The sequence below is a fragment of the Meriones unguiculatus genome, chromosome 7 (genome assembly GCF_030254825.1).
Source record: "Meriones unguiculatus strain TT.TT164.6M chromosome 7, Bangor_MerUng_6.1, whole genome shotgun sequence".
NCBI classification, from domain to species: domain Eukaryota; kingdom Metazoa; phylum Chordata; class Mammalia; order Rodentia; family Muridae; genus Meriones; species Meriones unguiculatus.
Genome location: NC_083355.1, coordinates 58144746 through 58167343, shown reverse-complemented (window position 1 = coordinate 58167343; position 22598 = coordinate 58144746). Strand labels below are relative to the sequence as shown.

General features: G+C 39.9%; 1 protein-coding gene across 9 annotated transcripts in view; it reads right to left on the bottom strand.

Moving 5' to 3' along the window:
• The window catches only part of Akap6 (A-kinase anchoring protein 6), a 443623-nt gene that overhangs the window by 125733 nt on the left and 295292 nt on the right, over positions 1–22598 (bottom strand). For all 9 annotated transcript variants that reach the window (XM_060387498.1, XM_060387493.1, XM_060387490.1 and 6 more), the window contains 2 exons: positions 19655–19803; positions 4328–4448 (listed from right to left, as the gene is read on the bottom strand). In XM_060387498.1, the coding sequence (XP_060243481.1) occupies positions 4328–4448; positions 19655–19803 (270 nt within the window). The remainder of the gene's footprint in view (positions 1–4327; positions 4449–19654; positions 19804–22598) is intronic.

The window sequence follows — 22598 nt, the reverse complement described above, 5'->3', positions numbered from 1 at the left end:
AGGTCCGGTAGTCCGGAGAGGGTGACTGCGGGAGAAGTGCGGCAGGAGAGCTCAGCTCTCCCATCCATGACATATTTCCATGTCACCCAGTCTATAAAATGTATAAGACGGGAGGAGGTGAGGGAGCTTCCCCGAGCCCAAGAATAATGTCACCTTTGATCTGCAGAAATGAAAAAATGGAGCTTTTCTCTTGCAAGTGGGTTTTTAAATATTTCTCCATTAATAGTTAATGCACAAGCAGACCAGTGGAGTGACAACTCCCCACGATTATGAATTCTGCCTTCGTAACTCTGTCCAAATAGGAGTTGAACTTTCGAAACCACGGTGGTTACTTTTGACAAATTAAATTGTCCTACTTAGGAAGGTAGAGAGAACGGAGAGAAAGAACCTGAGAAGGCGGGGTAATTTCTCCTCAGAGGCAAGCCTCACACCGAGGAAGAGAAAAACACAAAGGGAAGCTGTTGGCATTTTCTAGGCTGGAGATAGTGCCAGTGTTTGTTAGAGAGTGGAGCGGAGAACGTTTACTCGGAGATAGGCAAGAGAGAGAAGGGGTAGGGAGACAGTAGCAGTGCATCTTGTCATCTCAAAAGTGGGAAAAATATAATTGAGTAAAGAGTTAATTTTTAATAAGAATTGAGTTGTTCTCACGACAGTGCAGTTTAAAATGAATTAGAAAGAAAGAGTCTTAAGCGTCTAACTTTGAGAACAGCAAGTGTCTTGCACAGTGGGCATGCTTTCTACTTTACGGCTGTATTGAGGCTTCTAAACTTTGTCGTCTTGTATCAAATTGTAGCGTCTGGTATCTTTGACTATCCAATCCCATTCTTTTTCTGTATATGTTCCTTTGCCTGGGACTGGCCTTGTATAAACAGCATATAACAAGAAGTGTTCCACTCAGGAGGTGTGCCAAATGAGGGCTTCTGCACCTGGGAGTTAAGGGTGAATGCTTTTCTAGCAGAGACCAAAGCATAAAAGGAGAAGAGGAAGCAAAGCTAGCGTGGACAGTGCTCAGTTAACTTCACTTTGTGAGTGCTACACAGTCTGGGTTTCCCCAACCTGACATTTCTGGACTCTGGGGCTCACCCGGGACAATGCATAAATCTGGACACAGCCATCTGCCAGGGAAGGATCTGGGTGATGGAATACAGCACTGTCCAGGGACAGAAGAACAAAGGCTCCGGATGCAATGGGAGCAGCAACAGTGGCTGCCCTTGCCCATGCTTGCTTTCGTTGTTACCTTTACTCAAGACTTACTTTAGAAATTTCACAGTTACCACTTTCAATTATGTCACATAGTCATTCATTTCCATTTTTCATTTTTGTTTGGGGTTTGAACCTAGGGCCTAACACATCTTTCAATTATGTCACATAGTCATTCATTTCCATTTTTCATTTTTGTTTGGGGTTTGAACCTAGGGCCTAACACATGCCATCAAGCACTCTCCAGTTAAGTTATTCTCCTAGCTGCAATATAGGCATGCATTATTATGCTTGGTGTGTGTGCGTGTGTGTGTGTGTGAGTAGCACCAGTGTGTAGCAGCTCTCTTGATGGTAATACTTTTTTTTTTTGGAGACAAGATTTCTTTGTACAACATTAGTTAGCCTGGAACTTGATCTGTAGGCCAGGCTGGCCTTGAACTCACAGAGATCCACCTGCCTCTGCCTCCCAAGTGCTGGGATTAAAGGTGTGTGCCACCAGTCCCTGGCTATACGTTAATGCTTTCAATAAACGAAAAGGGCAGGCAAGATAGCTTGGCAGGTAGATATACTCGGTGCCAAACCTGAGTTAGATACATGGCTCCTACATGGTGGAAGGTAAGAACTAACCGCCATAAATGGTCCTCTGACTTTCACATGTGCAAAGAGGTACATGTCCACACACACACACACAATGTAAAAAAATATAAAAAGAAATGAAGATAAGTACGATAGGTTAGAAATTCTCTGAAGCAGGTTCAGGTCATCTTACATCTTCACAGTGGCTCAAGAGTAAGAACAATTAACACTCTCTGCTGGGAGGCAAGATCCCACAAACTCCACCAATCATCAATGGTGCTTTTAATAAGAAATTTGATAAAGCGTTGGTAGGCAGGGACGTCGGAAGCCAATATGAAGATAAAGGTGATCGAGGTGACCTCATGGCATTTTAAAAACCAACAAGACCTGGGGAGCAATTGAAGAACCCCAATCCTTCAGGAGCCTCTTTGATCAATAGTGACAAGTTCCCCTCTGGTTAGTCATCAGTATACTAGGTCCCCGTGAAAGCAAGTTAGAACAGAGGGATGGAGGACAGAAAATGCTGACCTGACCAGGGAAGCCCTAGGGAGTCTTGGGTAAGACTTCAAACTAATTCTCCTCAGTCAGTTTTTCTACGCTAAAGCCCACACTTCTACAGGGTTCCTAAATCCATATCCTCAGGATCACTTTGGAAGTTTCCCGACCTTTATAACTATATGGGGCTCACATTAAGACCCTTGCAGACCTTTAGAATTTTCTCTTGGTTTCTTGGTTATATTTTCTTTACAAACCAAATGCAGGGAGAATATTTGTCTATGTTGAACACCTAAAAGCAGAAGCATAGTGACAGGATGAGTTACAGATGAAAACAACGGTGTATGGAAAATGTTTGGAAAAATACTCCAACCCAGACGTCCTGAGTGGGTGGAATAATCACCCTCAGTGTGCCAGAATGGGAATTCTCAGGCAAAGTGCTTACAAGAAAACCACAAGAAAAAGACAACCGCTTTTTTCATCCAGTGATTTCCTATTAATTGTGATGTAAATTATACGGCTGTGATTTTGACAAAGAACAGCACTGTTTCAGAAAAATAGTGGCTTATATGCAAAATACAAAATGCATCAAGAAGAAAAGAAGTGTTATTTGGCAACGTGACGGCAATAAGTTCTGAGATAATGGTTTAGAAATAAAATATTTTCCTAGCACTAAATTAATATAGATTTACAATCATTTTCATATGTAATTGCTGCTCTTGACATGAGATGTGAAATAGCCTAGTTTAGTTACATGAGTTGGAAATTCTTACTTAAACAAGGTTATGTCAGAAAATGTTTTTGGGTAGTGTGGACAGCTATCCATACAGGAAACAGAGAAGTCACTGAATAACATCAAGACTGTACAGAACTCTTCAGAGAGTAAAATGTCCCCATTTGCTGAGTCCATAGGGAGCCTATATCGTTTCTTAACTAAGATGATTCCCAAGGGACAATAATTTATGTCTACCAGACCTATTAAAGTGTATGTCTCTCTTCATAGAGAAGGCAAAAGTTAACATACTTTATTAAACAAAGGTTACCTAAAATGGTAACATTGAAGGAGATAACTTTTATTTGACCTTGAATGTACTTCTTATTCTATAAGAATTTTTAAAAAGCTAGAGGGTAGTTGTTTCTTGTCATTATACTGTTGCCAATTCTGTGGTTAGTTATTAATTTTATTTTTTATGATTCACAATCTGCTCTTTGAAATATGCCATATGCTCAAAGCAATTCAAGGATGACAACTGTCAGAATTACTCCAATAAAAATTGCTTAAATGAGGAAGATTTACTGCAGGCTGGTATTTCAGTAGAACGTCCCTCTTCCTTCCCCTTACAGCTTTTTCAGGGACTTTGAAGATAACAGCCATACCCCCCCACACATATACACACAGTTTAAGAAAAAAAAATCACCTGATTGTATTGTACAGACTTCTAAGACTATATAAGTAGGATTGCTAAAACACTCTAGGTTAAGGGGGATCTAGCAGACATGGAAGTAATACAGATGGGTATCAGATGGAGTGCCTGAAATCAATATGAGTTCTTAAACCACCTGAAAATGCACACACTTAATGATAGAGTCGGCTGCCGGTGTAACAAACATACCTTAAATTCTTGCACTTTGGTAACAACAAGTCAAAATGAAGGCAAATTTCTTTCTTCTCTGAGATGAGCTGAGGGGTGGACCGAATCCACCTGAGTGCTCCGATCAAAACACATACTGTTAAATATTATCTGCCCATCTAGCCTCCGTTTTGTTTCAGTCTTTTTATTAATGCAGTTTCATTTATTGCTATTCATCTTGAAGAGAAAGCTTTTCCTTCTTTAGAATTACACCAAACAGAATGTGATAAAGGGAACTTTCTTGCAATTATGATGTCGGTGCAGCCTGTCAGCACGCTAGGGATGGAAATGAGTTTGGGACAGAGGAGGGAATTCTAATAGACACCATGATACATACAATGAACACAAAGATATCCTGAGAGAAAGGCTTGTCAGGCTAATCAGATCTTCCATAGCAAAGTAAAAGCAGAAAGGGTAGCTCTAACCTTGTAAAGATGCTGCTGCTGCTCCTCTGACATCATCAGGTCGTGGCTGTCCATCACAAGGGACTCCATGTCAATCAGCCAATCCCAGAGCTCCTGATATTCTGAATCAAAGTCCAGAAGCCTGAAGATAAGGCACAAAAATGTATTATGCATAAATACAGTGTAGTTGTTAAAAATCTCATATTAGAATAATATATTCTTGAAACCCATGATGCTCCTGGGTGAGTACCTGTAAAAAGAGAAGGAAAAACCTTCCATGTGGTTACACAGAGGGCAAAGTGGGAACTGGAGGCTGTGACACAGCCACCTCCTAGATTTTGAAAACACACATGTAATTCCTGCACTATTCCTGAGCCACATCATGGTGATTACCATTTACTAACCCTTTCTTAACAAAGAGACCATGGCTATGTCCTTGAAAACAAGCATACCACCCTTCATGACTGAGAAACAGAGGTCCAGTGATATGCTAAAGTTTCCATAGTCCCAGAATTGGGGTAAACACAGCATTTAAAGGAATAGCTTTTTCATTTAAATTTCCTAGATGTTGCACCTCAGGGTTTATTATTAAATTATTATCTAGTTTTTCAACAGTGATAACATATGCTAACAAATCCAAAACATTATTTTCACCAGAAAATGACTCAATCATTCATCTGTCTCTCTGCTGTCTACCTGCCTATCTCTGCAAACATATATCCTACATTTATTGTCATGGATGAGCAGCTAGCATTTCATCTTAACACGCAGAGATAGGCTTGAGTGACTCTGGTAAGCCAGTGAGAACCAGTGGCAGGTCCAGTATTAGACAGGTGTTCCCCACAGACATGCAGGAAACAAAGGTAAGGACAGGAAGTCAAAACAATGAATCTTTGAGTAGCCAGCAATCATTAAAATTCAAAGGAGGATCACTATGGTTTTCAACAAAATAAATCATTAGAATAAGGAGCTTAAAAGGATTAATGCGATTCTTTATTGAAAGCCTGGTGAATAAGTAAAGCCTAGATTCTTCTAAAACACTGTGATCAGAAAATGAAAGTGCAGGATGGAAACTAGGACTTTGTGCTCCCACCTCCAAACCACCCCGAAGAGAAATACTACAGTTTTGCCACACTCAGGAAAGGCAAACTCCCCCTGCATGCTCAGCAAGTAGTGACCTCAGCTGTGAATGTGGAGGAGCGGAGGCAGTTTGTTACCACTCTGTTCTCATCTCTCTATGTCAGACTGCATTTCAAGAAAATGCATACTATATACTGAATCTTAATAAATATGTCAAACAAGTTTAAGGTGAATCTGGGACCTGGGAGTGGGAAAACTAGATCTGGAGCTGTCTATTTTGCTTTAATTGTTTTAGCACAATTACAAAGCTCCTGGACCGAGGAACTGACAAGTGAGTGTTAACGAGGTGGCAGTGGTGTGCTGGGCGGATGCACACCCAGATGTCAGCAGGTGTATGGTGGCCAAGGACAGCGCTTTCCAAGCTCCATGACGATATGGGCACAGCTGCAGATTCTGGAAAAATGAAGGTACTAACTCATACTTGTAGAGGAGGATGCAATTCTGCATTTCTAACAAGTGGGTCAATGCTTTTGGTCCATGGACCACACTCTGCATAGCAAGGTGTTTCCACTATTCTTGTGAAATCTGAATTAATATTCCTAATGAAAATACTCAGCCACAGCAAATCAGCCACTATAAGAGGATAAATAAACCATCAGGATTTTAAAGTTAAGTCTGAGAGTCATAAAGAATGATTAAGTAGATGGCCACTGAGAAATATATCCTAAATTATGGCTACCATTTCCTTCCCCTTCCAATATTTTACCAATAAAAATTGGGTAAAAGTGAAATACCACTCACAAGATTTGGAGTAGATCCAGGAGAATATTAAAAGAAAAGGGAGAAAGAAGAAAATAATCAGTCCTTCATTTAAGTGGGTGTGGAGAATAAGAACATGAACAAGGAGAGGGAAGGGGCAGGCCCTCGAATGCATTTACCCTTCTCTGTGGCACTGTGAAAGGAGACTCTTAGGCAGTGCACCTGCAGGAAGCAGGAGTGAGCGTGGATGGAAGGCCATGATTAAGGCTCCCTTTGCCACTCTGTTATCTAGTCTCTAAGAAAAGACTCCACGATTTCTGAAACTTTAATGGCTAAACTGGACAGAGGTGTTTCCATGGCAACGAAGGCATGATGAACCTAAGGACAAGGATCTGGGGTCCAGCAGGTGATGCCAGGCTTCTTTAGGAAACTGGTGGGACCAATGAGGGCTGAGATGGGCTTAGTCATGAAGGATTCCCCCAAGGCCTGACCAAGCCAAGAGACAACAAAAAGTGAAATGGCCACAGCTTCCACAAGGAACAACTTGCCTGAGACTCCAGCCAGCCTGTACTGAAACCCTGTTTAGTCACTGCATTCAAGAATTACAGGTCATGTAAATCTGTGTTTGCTCAGCTGTCATCTTGGAGAAAAGAATGGAAGAGAAAAAGATGTGAAAACCCGAGTATCCTTCAGGAGCACACATTAGTTTAGGAGGCTATCACACTTGTGAAGCCTCAAAGCCGTCCTTAAAATTCGTCCTTTTCTTCCTTTCCCAGCTGTTCTAGTTTGGGCTTGGGTTGCTGTGATAAACACCATAACCAAAAGCAACTTGCTGGGAGGGGTGTTTATTTCAGCTTACAGGTTACAGTCCATCATCAAGGGAAGCCAGGACAAGAGCTCAAGACAGAAACCTCGAGGCAGGAACTGAGGCAGAAGCCCATGGAGGAGCCATTCTGATTGAGGTAAAATGAAATCTCAAAGTAGCTCCAATTTGCACTTTGCAGGGAGTTAGTGAGTTCCTCCCTTCAGTGTATTTTGAGGATACATACGTTTATTTAAACTGATCGCACATACTGAGCGCTCAATTGATTAGACACCTCATATTCCTTTTATCCATTTTTCTACATGAAACTTAAAGTAAATTTATGAACAGGAGAATTATTAAGGAATAGACTTGAAATAAATGTGGAATAAATGCAGGATCATAAAAGGCTTAGAACTGTGGAAAGTTTCCTACTGGCTCTTACTAGGCCTGCCAAACTCTTCCTTCCTATGAGGGACCTTAAAGTAAGCCAGCTGTTGCTGCTGAGCACAGCTTTGAGCTGTTGGCCCTCACAGGAGACTCAAGCACGTGGGACGCGCCTTACAAAGACACTCGGTACCTCTTCAAGACACGCTTTTCTTTGCAGCTAAGGAGATTCAGGTTTGACATTGCAGTTGCGAAATCTATTTCACAAGTAATTTGTAAATGCTTTGGTAACATAGTTTGGGTTCTTTGGTGTAGAGTTAGCTCCAATGTTTCAAAGAAAAATTATCACAAAGTCCTAATACAGAAAACAAGAAAGGTTTTTTTTGTTTTGTTTTTAGGCAATTGCGCCTGATAATACTGGCCATGTGTTAATTTATAAGTTTATGGAAAACCTTGTGGTTTTTTTTTTTTTTTTCAAATTTAGTGAAATCAATTAACTTTGTAGCAAATCAGAAATCAGTTACTGATTTCCTTTTTGACTCTTAAGAAACATACTGAAATGTCTACAATTTTATGTGCACACTATTCCAGAAAACCTTGTGAGGGGGAACTCATTAAGACTTCCTTATCTTTACATTGCTTTCAAAGACTTGAGTTTCAAAGGATTTGATAAAGAAGGAACATATTGTAAGCCAAGTGTCAGCTATGGTGTAGTAGACAGAAAGGTCTCATTTCAGGACTCTATTTCTATGGCAACATAGAACTAGTTATCAGCTCCTTAGCTCTTGAAGCAAAGGAGATGGCATTTTGGTCAGCTGAATTCACAGCCAGGTTCTTCTGTTGGCTTTCCAGTGAAAATACCCAGGTTTTTCCTTGTAACGAGAAGAGGTAATGCTAGTGTGGGTAAGTGGCAGAAATTGTATGAGAGATTACCTTCCTCTGAGCTTATGTCTCTCTTTTGGAGAGACTTTTGTCACAAAATTTTATTTGTAATTATCAAAGTTCTTCTATCAACCCTTGATTATCTGTTGTATGATGGGAGTATTGCACACGTGTGTGAGGGTGCACACACAGAGGAGGCCACATACATCCCTACAAGCAGTCACTCTTATCTGTTACTGTTCCTTGAGAGTCTCTCTCTCTTTACCACTTTGTTTTTTAATTTTGGAAAATAGTTATCTTTTACTAAAGATGTGTACTTATGCTTACATTAAAGATGCAGTTTTAATTAACAACAAGCAAATAAATTTTAAATGTCTCTGCTTTCATTTATTAATTGGTAAATATCAATACATGCAATCTACAAGAGCAAATGCTCTTTTAGAATCTCATTTTATATTGTTAATTATTTTAATTTTTAAGATTATAACATGATCAAGCACAATATTTCCCCTTGTTTCCCCCCCCCTAAATCCTCATTGACCTGGGGCTCACTAATTGAGTTAGACTATCTGGCCAGTAAGCCAGAAGAACCCGCCTAGATCTGCCTCCCTTATGCTGAGGTTACAAGCATGCATAGTCCAAACTTGCCTTTTTATACGGTATTTGGGGACTGAATTTGGATGTTCATTCTTGTGCAGAGAGCACTGTATGAACTATTTCTCTAGCTCATCTCCTAGATCCCTATAGAATCTTAAAACATCTCTTCCTTCTATTCTAAGAATATGTTACCTTCTCTTTAACAATGTTATAAAACAAATTAAAATATGTTGTATGAAAGTACAACAAAGTGACCATTTCTCCTAAGTATTCCTTTACATACTCTTTCTTTTAAATTGTCATACATCTATGTGAACACAGAAAATGCTTGTGTTTGTTTTGCAGTGCTAGGGACCTAACCGGGACGAATCGTCATGTATACTAGTCAAGGGCTCCTTCATTGTCTCATCCCCAGATCTTAAGAGTTGAACATTCTGTTCTACACATATTTCCATTTTAAGCATTTATTCTGAAGTTTGAGTTTAATAACTACACCTGATTGCCGGAATGATTTCCCAGCATCTTGCTCATCATTCTACTCTGCCCATTTTACTGTTAAAAAGATTCCAAGACTTTTTAAAATAAAAAATACTATCAAGCTGATTTGGTATGCCCCCCCCACCCCCGTAGATAGAATGGCAATATGTATTTCTGAGGCTAGCAAAGCTTCAGAAATATTCTTCTCTTGAATCCTGATGGGAATTCTGTTTGACTGGCTAAGTGTTTAATACACAAATGCATTCAGCCTGTGGTATTTAAAGTGGGCATCATTAACTCAACATTTCAACTTAAACTTTGCTTAAACGATAAAGTTTCACCCAAGTGAAATCAATGGGAGGTGTGTGTGAATATATGAGGTCTTAGCTTGGACCACTGAGGAATTTTGATTAAAACAGACAACCAAATTAAGAAATCATCCAATTAGAGCGATTATAGGTTAAAGAGAAGATAATACTAAAATAGCCATTGCTTATTTTTCTACTTTAAGCTGAGTATTACATGTGCATGTATTGTGTACATATATGTGCATGAACCTTGAACTGTATTTGAGCATGAAAGTTTACCCCTGGTTTTTAAAAAAGACACAAAAGGAAATGGTAAGAAAATCTTACAAAATACAATTTAAGTGTTTTACCGAAGGAAAATAGCAATAATAGCTCAGAGTCTCCCACTAGTCTCTACTCCATGCAGAATGTAAGCACGGAAGAGGGTAGAACAGTGGCACCTAGCCCAATCACAACATGGAGAAGACCTGGCGCTCCAGGCGTGGAGCCTCATAGGTACAGTTGCATACAGAATCCCTTTCCACTCTAAACATATTAAAGTGTGGACACTAATTTACTATTTTGAATGAAAATTCATGAGCAACTTCCTCAGGAGACCAGAAGCCTGACTTTGCCATTAATAAATAAAAAAAAAAAATGGAGTTCTTTCTGATAGTAATTTTCTCTCTCTCTTTCTCTCTCTGTATGTGTGTATACATATGTATGTATATATGTATGTACACACATGTATGTATATATACGCATATATGTATGTATATATGTGTGTATATAGCATCCGTCAGAAGCAACATACATAAATCCGTATTAGTTGACTTACTGTTAACTTTGAAGTCACACATCTCTGCAAAGTACACTTCTAACCTTCTCTGACTTCCTGCTTGTTGGCCCCTGGTATGGGCGGGGTTAGGACATATATACATATATATATATATGTATTACATATATATGTATGATGTGTATATATACATACATATATATGTGTGTATGTTTTATATATAACATACACATACATACAGAGACATGAAAATATCTAAGAAAAATAAAATCAAGGGTAGGAACTTGTTAATTAATTGGTCTTCCTTCCCCATAGACCACGTGCCCACAAACAACTACCATTGAAATAACAGACATAATTCATATACTTAGAAATGCCCACATGGATTTCTGAGTTTCTTTTACGTCCTTTTCAGGATTCTGTAGGGCTGGGAAGAAGTCAAACTCGAGACCAAATCTTCAGAAAAGTCAATGGACTAAAAAACTTTCTAAACATATTTAGATAAAATTTGGGAGAACGAAGGAAGAAACTATACTTCTGAAGACAAAGGAAAAGACAGTCTGTCTTTTAGTAAAGAGCCTTCCATCACAGTGTGCACTGAGGGGTCCAGGACCAGGCCAGCTACTCGAGTGCTGTTGTGGCTTTGGAAGCTCACCCTACTTTAGGCATCACTAGTTTTCAAATGTTTGGTAGGAAATATTTACCTCTGAGTTATGACATGAGTTAAATGTCCTGGAAACAGCTCTCTGTTATTCTGGTGGTGAAAGTTCTCGTAAAAGGACTGTCCTTATGGAAGCTGGCCCTGTTTGAAGAGAGCTGCACTTGGGGCTTTCAGTGGCATATACAACTACTCCTGTGTCCTTAGACATTATTGTGCAACTTACCAAAACTGCCTTCTGAACTTAGGCTCTCTTATAGAGATGTGGTACAGGTACCTTGTTCTCACTCAGGGGTTGTTCTCTATGATAGACCACTTCCGTAGTGAGTGCAAGGACTCACTGCACTGTAAACAAACAACAGAACAACCTACAGGGAAGTATGTTAGGGACCTTCTCATTGCTGTGACCCTTTAAGAGAGAAAAGATTCATTTTTGCCCATTAGTTCAGAGAATTTCACTCTTGTCAGGACATGAGAAAGAATGGAGGAATGACTCCATGGCAGCGGATGTAAAGTTGAATTCCTCACATGGACACTGGCCCAGGAAGCAGGAAGTCAGTACAGAACTATAGGTGACTATGAGGCCATTTCTCAGCAACACATCTGTTCACCAGCTCTCTAGGTCTCAAAGTTTCCTCAGCTTTCCAAAACAGTGCCACCAACTAAGCACCAAGTGTGCAAAGACATGTCAAAAACATTTCACAATCAAATAATGAGGAGAAATTTTTGTCCAGTCTTAGTGACAAAGAGTGTGCTTCAAAGTGATATATATTATTTATAAGATTATGCATTGATAATGAAATTTTAGTTTTTCTTTGGAGGGTGGAACTCTTAGTGACATTCTTGAGTGTATGCATAAAATATTCACTTTTAAATTTTCTTACAATTATTTTATTCTTGCCTAAGTTATTTTAATGAAGCTCTTTGTGTTATTATCAATAATTTTTGTAACGTGACTCAAATCCTTTGAGGAAGAATTGTCAAAGAGAATAACTTTAAAATATTTCTGCTCTGCACAGTACAGTGTGTTTGATTAGGTTTATCCTAGGTGCCTTCTTAAGGTCTGTTGGCATTTTCTCCTCTCTAGCATCCATCAGAAGCAACATACATAAATCCATATTAGTTGACTTACTGTTGAAGTCACACCTCTCTGCAAAGCAGACTTCTAACCTTCTGTGACTTCCTGCTTGTTGGCCCCTGGTATGGGCAGGATTAGAACATGACTAGAAAACTGTCTAAGTCTCTACATTTAATAAATTTACATATTCAGAGAATATAGTCTCATGATAGCAAGTGAGTATGTTTCTCTTGGCTAGTGGTTTCTGTATGTTTTAGCACCCAAGGTCTTATTTTAATAATCTACTGTGCTCCAATGGTCTTCTTGCTTTATTCTCCTGGGTAGCTGGGGATACAGGCACACTATGCTGAGCGTGACTATTTTGGCCTTTTTAAATACATTTTTGCATTTTAATAATACGTTTAATCATGCTAAAAGGAGACAAAAGGATCTGAATCAAACACTGATCAGCTACTTACTATGTTGGGATTGAGTAAAAATCAGAAGGAGTAGAAATGCAGCAAAGATTGACGGTTTATTAAAGTTATCTAGTGATTTAGTCCATTAGTACAGATAATTTCAATACTGGCACATGTAATACACAGTACTTTGTTTCTGTGACTAGTAGAAAAACCCTATGTAAGCAGGTTCCAAAAATACTCATTAAGCAGAATTCAAAATGCTCTTTGTGTGTTGTGGGGGGCGGGGGGCAGGGGCTAGGGTGTTGAGTGAGTACAACCACATTGAACTGGATAGAAGCATGTGGCCTGCTGCTCAGCAGAAACCCAGGAAGATCACCAGAGGCACTGAAACCTAGGGTGATTACAGCTCTTCTCAGGTGTTTAAAGCCACTCAGCGTATCTTATTGCTTAATTAATTTAGAGAAACAAACCTGGTCTTTAATCAAGCAATATTTTAAATAGTGATTCATTTCTTTTCACTTGTCAGCATCAGTTCTCTTTGGGGATGTCGTGTGTGCATTTTGTATGTGTTTTCACACTAATCAGCAGGCATGTCTTTTCCTCATCTTTCCTGTCACCCTTTTAGTCTTTTGTCATTTCACTCAAGCCATTGTGCAGGATGAACTTACAGATGGTTGGGAAGAAATTTTATGCTAAAATCTAGTATGATGAGGAAATGACATTTCTACTTTCTTCAATATAAGGTGCGGCCCTTAGCTACATCCTCCCCCCAGCCCCCGTTTCTAACAAGCATTGCTCAGTTTCGTCCAGATGCAGGGGAAGCCTTACCCACGATATTGAGGTATCTTCCAAAATATCTCTTGGGAATCCTTCCCGACCCAAGCAAGCAGAGCTGGGAGCCAGCTCTGTGTGCTTCCTCAACATCAAATGACTTCTCGAAATCTTCAATGTACACCCTCTGCACACTTCCTGTGTGGGAGCTACAGCCTTCCCCCACCTTTTCTCACCACTCCTTCATTTACTACAGTGCACACATCTTTTCAGGTCACTCAGATGCTCCTTTCTCTCCTTTCAAGTCAGACTCAGTACTCCTGAAGTACTGGATATCTGGAATTCTGTCCAGTGATTTACAATGTTGTATCTAAGTCAATGGTTTTCTTTTCCTCTTTGTCTTTCTGCTCTCTGTCCTTCCTCTCAGACTATGGAGAAGAAATCTGTACATTTTTTCATTTTTAGCATCCCACACTACTCCAATGCAATATTTGCATAATAAATATTTATTAACTGATTTTCACATATATTTTTATTTTTTATAAATTGTCACATTTTCTTGCTGCAGAAATTTGCATGAGTACACTAGGATAATGACTCCCATTTTATATAATAATAATGACTCTTGGAGAGGTTAAATGTCTTAATCAAGGTTGTGTAGCTATAAAGGAGCACGGTGCCACTGAGAATCTAGTGTTAGTTTTTAACCTTGTACATGTTCTCGTTGAAGAACTTAGATTAGAAAGAACATGGCTGTCTCTAGAGATAAATATTATTTGCATAGTTAGTATTCTGAGTGTATCCAATCTCATGGGTAAAAAGCTATAGGTTTTAAAATATTCTTTCTTCTTTAAAATTTCTATGTATACAATGTATCTTGATTACATCTGCCCTCCGCCTCTTCCCTCCAATTCTATCACACCACCCCAATACATCTCTCTCCCAACTTCAAGTTCTTCTTTTTAAAATTTTTAATAGCCCTTTGAGTCCAGTTAGTAGTGCCTGTAGGCCCCAGGATGTGAGGCTATCCACAGGGGCATGGAAAGCCTATTGGTGGCCACACCCAGAAAACAAAATGATTCTCTCCTCTCCAGCAGCCATCAACAGGCAATCTCCTCCAGTTGTAAAGCTTCCACAACTCCAGTGGGCCTTCTCCTCAATAGCCATTTGGCCTCCACACGGGAGCGCATATGCACAAACACGCTGGAAATTTAACTTGCTTGCTCTTGTACGGGTCTTGTGCAGACAGGAACTTAGCTCAAAGACAGGAAATAATGGTGAACTACAGCCCTGGATTTCTGTCAGCTAAGAGACTACCTGGAATTTTGTAGTCTTTTTTTTAAAAGAAGTTTTATGTAACATATCAGGGAAAGTTCTAATTTTAAAAAATGTTATAACTATCCACAGTGCCTCAGCTTCCCAAGTACTCAGATGACAGGAAACAGGCGTGTATTATTATTACTCTTGGCTTCTTAACTAACCTATGTGTAATATACTTAATACTTCTATCAGAATACTGGTTTTATGGGGTGTGTGTGGGTGTGTGTTACATGGACATGCATGACTGTGGCTCCCACATAGAAGCCAGAGCAGCCTCTCAGGTGTTGCCCTCCCTCATTCTCTACCTTATTGCCTTACACAGGTCATCTCACTCAACAGGAAATTCACTATCCTGCTAGCTGTGCTCGTCTGTGACTTCTCAGAGATCCACTTATCTCTGACATCAAGCTCCCATGCTGGGTTTGGGATTGCAAGGTCATGACCAGCTTTTGTGTGGATCTGTGGATTTAAACTCAGGTCCCCGAGCTTGCCAGTCAGGTACTCTAGCCCACAGAGCCATCTTCCCTGCCTCTAGAATACTGTTACTGCCTTCCTTTACTGTTCTAGCTGTTTTCACATGCTACTTTATTTGGGGAAGCATGGTTTTGTCATGTCCAAGCCTGGATGACCCCTCTGTTGATTTATATTTGCCTGTCAAAAGTCTTTGTGTCATTGACTTCATATCCCCAATGCCTTGCATGGCTTCTGTTTAAGAGATGCTCAATAAACGTTCAGTCTGTAGTGACATCAGAGTTCCTCCTCCTCTCTCATTCCCTTTATACCACACTCCTCTGACAATTGTCTATTCATTATATCTTCAGTCTTCAATCTTTTTTTTTTTTTACCATACTTTATATTAATTCCTAACCTGAAAAATCTTCATTGTATAAAGAGTGCTTTCCAAACTTCCAGAAATCACTCTTAGAAGCTTGTTCCTTTAGGAGAGCTATACTGTCTGTTCCCAAAGTCTCCAAAAGTATAGGTCTGAATTGAAACCCCAAAATAGCATTTTAGCAGATTCATAGGAGGCATTGATGTTGCTCTCTCAAAGAACACTCTTTAAAAACCACTGAAACAGGCTCTCAGAAAGTGGTGAGCTTTAGGCCTAATCATTAACCCCCACCCTAAGCCCCCACGCCAAACTGCCTATAGAGTGAGAATTTTAGGCTAGTTTTGCAAGCAGGTGGGGCAAGCAGGTTGAGGAAGGAGGTACTTTTGGTTTTAAGGGTTCCATTGGTGATTATGGCTAATGCCATTTGCTCAATGATTAAATCCAGGATCTGGAGTAAACATCCTTCTCAAATGTTTGTCTCCATACCTTCAACATTCTATCTTGTTTTCTGGGGGGGGAGGGAGGGAGTATTAGCAATCTCGTGATCTTCTAGACCTTTTCCCCCTCTCTGCTCGTTCCACATCAGCTTCAGTTACTTATTCATTTGAGCACCTAGCATGTGCCAGGCAGCATTCCAGACACAGGGAAAGGTGCACCGAATGCAGAGACACTGCCGTGCCTCCCACACAGCATCTTGCCTGTTCTGAGAACCCCATTTCCCTGCCTACTGCACAGCTAAAGGCTGACCTAGTGCTGCACTGAAGTGTAGAGCTCGGCTCTGACTTTGTCTGTGTTCAGCAAGCACTTCTCAGATTACACTAAGGGAGTCGCTCACCCAGGACCCTGGCCTGCTCCAGTTCTCCCGGACACAGCCTAAATTGAGTTCCGCTGTCCCGAAGCCCGGCTCTCACCCCCCCCACCAGGCCTCTAACCCGATAGTTACAATAATTCATATCATTTTGGTTATAGGTCTGCCTGTTGTGTTTCTAAGTGTAAAGGTCATCCCACTTTCTCAGCCAACCTCCACTTCAGAGCTTGACTACAGAAAGCGCTTTAAAATGTTGGTCAGATTAATGAGTGAATTTGAGTTTTCTGAGGGTTTTAGTCCACCTTTTAGACACAGGGTCTCACTACTCGTGGCTCCAGTGAGCCAACTCTTTTCACTACTCTTGAGTCTTTGGCTCCAGTGAGCTTCCTGTCTCAGCATCCTCAAGTATTGGAACTCACAGGCATGCATTTTTGCAGGATTTTGCCAAAAGGATTTTATCCTTGTGGAATAAAACCTCCTTAGGACTACTGTAGTTCTCCACAGTAAGTTTTATACAGTATGAAATGTGTACAATGTGGGGTTTGTGTTTAAAAGCCTGTCATGGGTACAGTTCAAACCTCAGAGAGGAGTTAGCGTGACTTTCGGATTACCTGCGTTTCTGTGCTGTGTTGTTGCTGTCTGTGGTGGTAGTTTTCAAGACAGGATCTTGCTGTTTGAATGCCCTCAAACACGATCTATCTGTCTCCATCTCCCGCTGAGATGATAGGCATGCAACCACAGATTCATGACCCACGCTTCAGAGCTGTGCTTTTTAGCTCCATCCTAAACAGTCTATCCTGGGCTAGTGAATCATTCAGCTGTTGGGTGTTTTGATTCCCTAACTTATATGTTAAACAAAAAGCATGACTAATAAACTAAGTTTTCTCAGCAGGTACAGAGCTACTTAATACATTAGATCACATCCCTAAATTTTATTTGAAAAGTGAAGTCAGATAACCTCTTTATAGAAAGAAACACCTGAAAAAAGAGATGGCTACTGTTTATGAAGCATACTGAATGCAAGCGGTCTGGATAACCTATGCACAGAGCATCAAACCATGCACATAGTAGGCCCTCAGTGAAGACTTAACTTGCCGAAAGAAACTAAATGAAGACTGTTCTCCCTGAAGTAAAAAAGTAATGGTGCCACCCAGGAGCCCTGGTTCCATGATAGGATATGTAAGTCCACAATGTGCACGCATCTCCCACAGGTGAGCGCTCACTATCAGCAGAACATGGTTGTTTGCACTCAGGAAAATCCTCCCGCCACACCCTCCTAGGACTGCGAACCACAAAATTGATAGCTGGGTATAAACTTTGATCAACCTCCCTGATAAATGTCTTCTCACCAAGCTGGAGAGGTTATAAATCCATTTCAAAAGGAACATTTTTGTTATATAAAGCTTTTAGGAATTTAAGAACACCATTCATTGTAGCAGTTGTGTTTTCTCTGAAGTATTCTTGTACTTACTCTATTAGTATATTAGTGCGTAAAATCTGAGCATACATGTAAGCATGGGGAGGAAATGAAAGTATGTAAATTGGATCACTGACTTGATTTCTCTTCAGTCTATTCTATGTGTGTACACAGACTCTGGGAAGCCCACACTATTCCCACATTTCCTTATCAGGAACAATTCTCATTCTACGGAACAAAAGGAATGGTTGATGACATTTATTTATTATTGGAGTAAATAAATTTACAAGGCTGTGTTTTCAAGGCTGCAGAATTACAGATTTGACTGTGGGAGCAGAGTCTTGGGGGCAAGACACCTCAGATAACCTCACCCACAGGGATTTCTCAAACAGTACTTTTCTGTGTGTAAACAGGGACCATAAGGCAGTGGAGGTTTCTGTCCCTGCTATTAAATACTGGCTTTCCTTCAGTGTATTCTTAAATTTCTGCACAATGCACAGTCTTCAGCGTGCTGAGGAGCATAGACAAAGGGTATCAGGAAAGTTCACCTACTCCCACATCACTGAACAATGCTTGTTGCTAACTAAGCAATTCCCAGAGCAGATTTATGACGTGCAGGTCCCAGAGTGAATATTCAGGTTGGTTCCTCGGAATCCGAGGTCAGAAGCACTTGATGCTTTTCGGTCCCAAGGCTTTTCAAGAACACGGAACTGTGACCTCAAGTCTGTGCTTGTATGCACACTAAAGCCTACTTAGGCATTTTGAGAACTAAAGCACATTAAGGCCAAAACAGCTTCGTGCACTAAGATTTAACCTTTTCCCTCTCGCTTGCTGCTGTTTTTTCCCTCTGGTGAATAGAAAAATGACTACAAAATCAAGTAATGCAAGTCAACTAGAGAACAGGTCTCAAATGTAGAAAACAACCTATTAGGAATGTGATTATTTGTTCTCATTTCTAAACAAAACCATGACTGATGTTTTTCTTATATTCTTACATCCCGAGGCATTTTTTTTTTAATAACAGGACAAAGTGTCTAATCTATGCACTAATTCAATCACTGTACGTAACTTAACATTGTGCAAGAGTTTTAAGTCTGCTACAAATCTAAGTACTTCAAAAGAAAAATGCAAGCCAGGTGTAATGGTGCACATCTTTAATTCCGGAACTTGGGAGGCAGAGAGTGAATGTGCCCAAGTGCAAGAAAAGGCTTCATTCCTGCTGTCCTTCAGGGAATATTCTGGACTGAGTTATTTCACAGGTTTATACCATACTATAAACGTACAATGCAACCTTGGAGAGCAGCTTCTATCTTTTGTTGCCCAATTAAAAAAGGGGGAAATATGACTGCTTATCAAATCTATGAAATAATTTAACTTCATCTCTGCTTTTGCTCTTTATCTATTAAATATTAGAATTGAGTTAGAAAACAGAGAAATATGTAAGCACACTATGTTTGTATAGCTTTATGGACATTCATAAACATTTACATACATGACAATTATTGAAGACTGTGGGCAGTTGGACCTGTCTAAGTGGAAGCATATATCTCAGGCTCATGGATCACTGCTGCTGTTGCCTCTTTTCACACACTATAAACATCTCAGGTGTTAGTCTTCCAGACATAGTAGCAATTCACCTCAGCACTCAGGATGTAGAGGCAGGAGAATCAGGAGTTCAAGGTCAGCCACCACTACATACTAAGCTCAAGGCCATCCTAAATTATATGAGACCCTGTCACAAATATTAAATAAAAAGTCGAGAGCTAGTCTCAAAAGCACTCCTAAATAACAAGGCTGTCTTTTACAGACAGGAAAAAGTTCCAGAGTTTAGGCTTAGATGGTAGAGGCTGTTAAAACCTCTACCATCTAAAACTGGACTCCAGCACTTGACCGAGCTTTTGCTTGTCTGCTCTCTGGGAAGGAAATGCCTGCCTAACACCCAACAGAGGAAAAAGTAGCTTAGTGAGAATAAGCAAGGAAAAGAACAGTCCCCTACCCATTGCTTCCCACCGAAGGCACTTTAGACATGTCAGCGAACTCCTCTTTCCTCTTGCTGCCACTGGTGTACCGCTCGCTGTACAGCTTGAGGGACATCTGCTCCACGGCGTCTCTTTGTGCCTCCAGGTAGCAGAGCTGAACCTCCGCCTGCAGAAGCAAAAAAGAACCACTCTTTTAATCCAGAATGAAGGCGCCGCAAGTGCCGAGCATCATGTCAGGGCAGCGCCGGGGTTGGTGGGATCAGTTCGGCGTACTACAGAACCACATTATTGATATGAATCTTAGACGTTCTTTCTTAAAACAAGACCTGAATAAATGAACTCTCAGAAGACTCAGTAAATACCACAAAGTGTCCCTGTGATCATAACGTAGCAGGATAAAACTTTACATAAAAATTCTGTGAAATTCCTTAATAATCTTCTTCCTCATGTTGTCACATTCGTAGCTTTTAAGAGAAGTCTCCATTCAATTCGTACACTGGGATATTTCATGTATGCATATTTATTTCTTTTTCTGAATGCTTTTATATTATCTTCACTGGGGAGAAGTAAACTGCCTACTATTAATTCTACCTCATATTTAATAATAAAAATATACTTCATTTATTGCATTTTTTACTCTTTGTACCATTGTCTTAATAATTTTAAATCACGGATATAGTGACTTTTTTACACGTAGACTTGAATTGTTAAATTTCATGAACACTTGGGGGATTACTGCAAAGGAAAGTTAGTAATTTCACTAAATAAAAGTAACTAATTTCACTAAAAAATAATTGATTACAACTAATTCTCTTTCTTTTCTTTTTTCTTTTAAATTGTTAATTTTTTTTGTCAATCAGAGACTAAAGAATGCAGAATTATTGGAAATGCATTAGAGAGATGCTTTCTTCATTGCAGCTATCACAATCCCCATGGCTCTGGGTTCCCTAGAACACCAGCTGAGAGTGAGAAGGTGGCTCCTGAAGGGCATGCTTCCCTATGCTTGAGGGGGGGAAGCAATGCTGAGTTCTCATGCACTGTGGACCAAGGGACTCTTGTTTCCCTTTCAGTATGCTTCACAAAATCAAACACAGCCATTAACATTTCTAATCACTCTTAAGCTATTTCATAATTTCATTGTGTTTTCACCAGAACTCTGTAATATGTAAGAGATTAGGCCAGACACAGCCTTCTGGTCTTAGCTTCCAGAACTAAGTCCTTTTACCTGCTCTCTTGTTTTTAAGATTCAGCTATGGAGAAAAGAGGAGTCTCACAAAGTGGTGATTAACGAAAGATCCTGAACCATTAGAAACCCTATGTTGTTGCTTTTAAAAATCAGAGAGTTATGAATGCTCTAAATGTCCATATAGAAATTAAGGAGATACTATTTAAATTAATAGTTATGTATTAAAGTTTTAGAAAGCTCAAAACCAGTTTTTGTTCATCCATCTAGATTTTTTCGTGCTCAAATCAACTGACTTGAATAAGAAGAGATTCAATTAGATTAATAATTATATACATATATATATACATCATATATGTATATATGTATAATATATATCATATATGTATACAATACATTTATACATCATATATGCATATATATATATATTCTTAAATATAATCTGCTCAGTCTGTATAATATTAATGGATACATGCTTTCAGGGCTGACCATTGGTACTAGATAACCATTTGGTGTGCTCTTCCTTGGAGAAGACTCTTTCCCCTGCTCTCGGTATTCCTTAGTTGCCTGTAGTTCTTGGGTATCACTGTGGTCTCCTGGGCCTTCCCCACCCACTTTGGCATATCTAGTGTTGTCCTTTTACAGCTCATAAATAAGCAGCCCTATTGGTGAGACTTTACAGTTGTGTGACTTATGGGAAGGCTTGTAGGAAAAGATGGGAATGGAGAAACATTGTAACTGTGGATACTTTAAAACTTCCCTATATTTTACACATGAAAACTTAGCCTGATAAATATTAAAATTAGTTTAAAATAGGATTTGGAACTTTTTTTATTAAATGGAAATAATGAGACTTTAGTGGTATGTGCCTCTTCATTTCCAGGCTGCAGAGATGTGGAACAGATAGAAAAAATGAACTGGGCCAGAGGTACTGGTGAAACAATCAGAGGCAGATCTTCAATCCTGTGGGGATATTGGGATTTAGACACTAACTGAGATGTAATAGTTGAAATTAGAATGAAAAATAAAATACCCTGGCAGAGGCACCACGATGAGAAGAGGAAAATGACCCCTCCTCCCTCCAGCGTGGGCGCTGGCATCACTTGGCAGACCCGGCGCAGCAAATCCTGTTGGTCCTCCTCTCTTCTTCTCAATATCCCTCACTCCTTGTGTCTATTGCTGGTCTTGTTGTGTCACAGCTGAGATCACTGGCGTGTCAGAGCTTAGCCTAGACTCTCTTCTTCCTAGCTTTTTAAAACTACTTTAAGTGTCATTTATGTAGAAAGGCCTTCAGCCACCCTGATCTGAGCTTTGCACCAGTCACCTGACTTAGACTATTTTAGGTTCCACTCTTTAAGAAGTGCTTCTACATTCTTTGACTCTCCAAATATTCCAATTCTTCCCATACTTCTTCCTTCCTTGTTAAACAGCCAGAAGCTAAAAGCTCATCTTCACTCTTGTCTTCCTTTCCCATGAGTTAATCCTTAAGGTCTGAATTCATCCTCCATAGTATATCTCCAGTCTTGCCCAGCTGGCATTGCTACAGCCTCATTCAAGCCTTCACTGCTTCTTACTTGCATTACAACAATGATTATTTAGTGTGTGTCTCCTGTCTGTCACTTCTATCCTTCCGATTATTTTCACTTACATTGGCAAGCCTGGTCATTATAAAATATTAACTGGCTCACTCCTGCATTCAAACACAAGAAACAAGCTTCTCTCATAGGCTAATCAATTTCTTGCCTAGGCTAGACCTCTGATAGTATCCCCCTCAATTA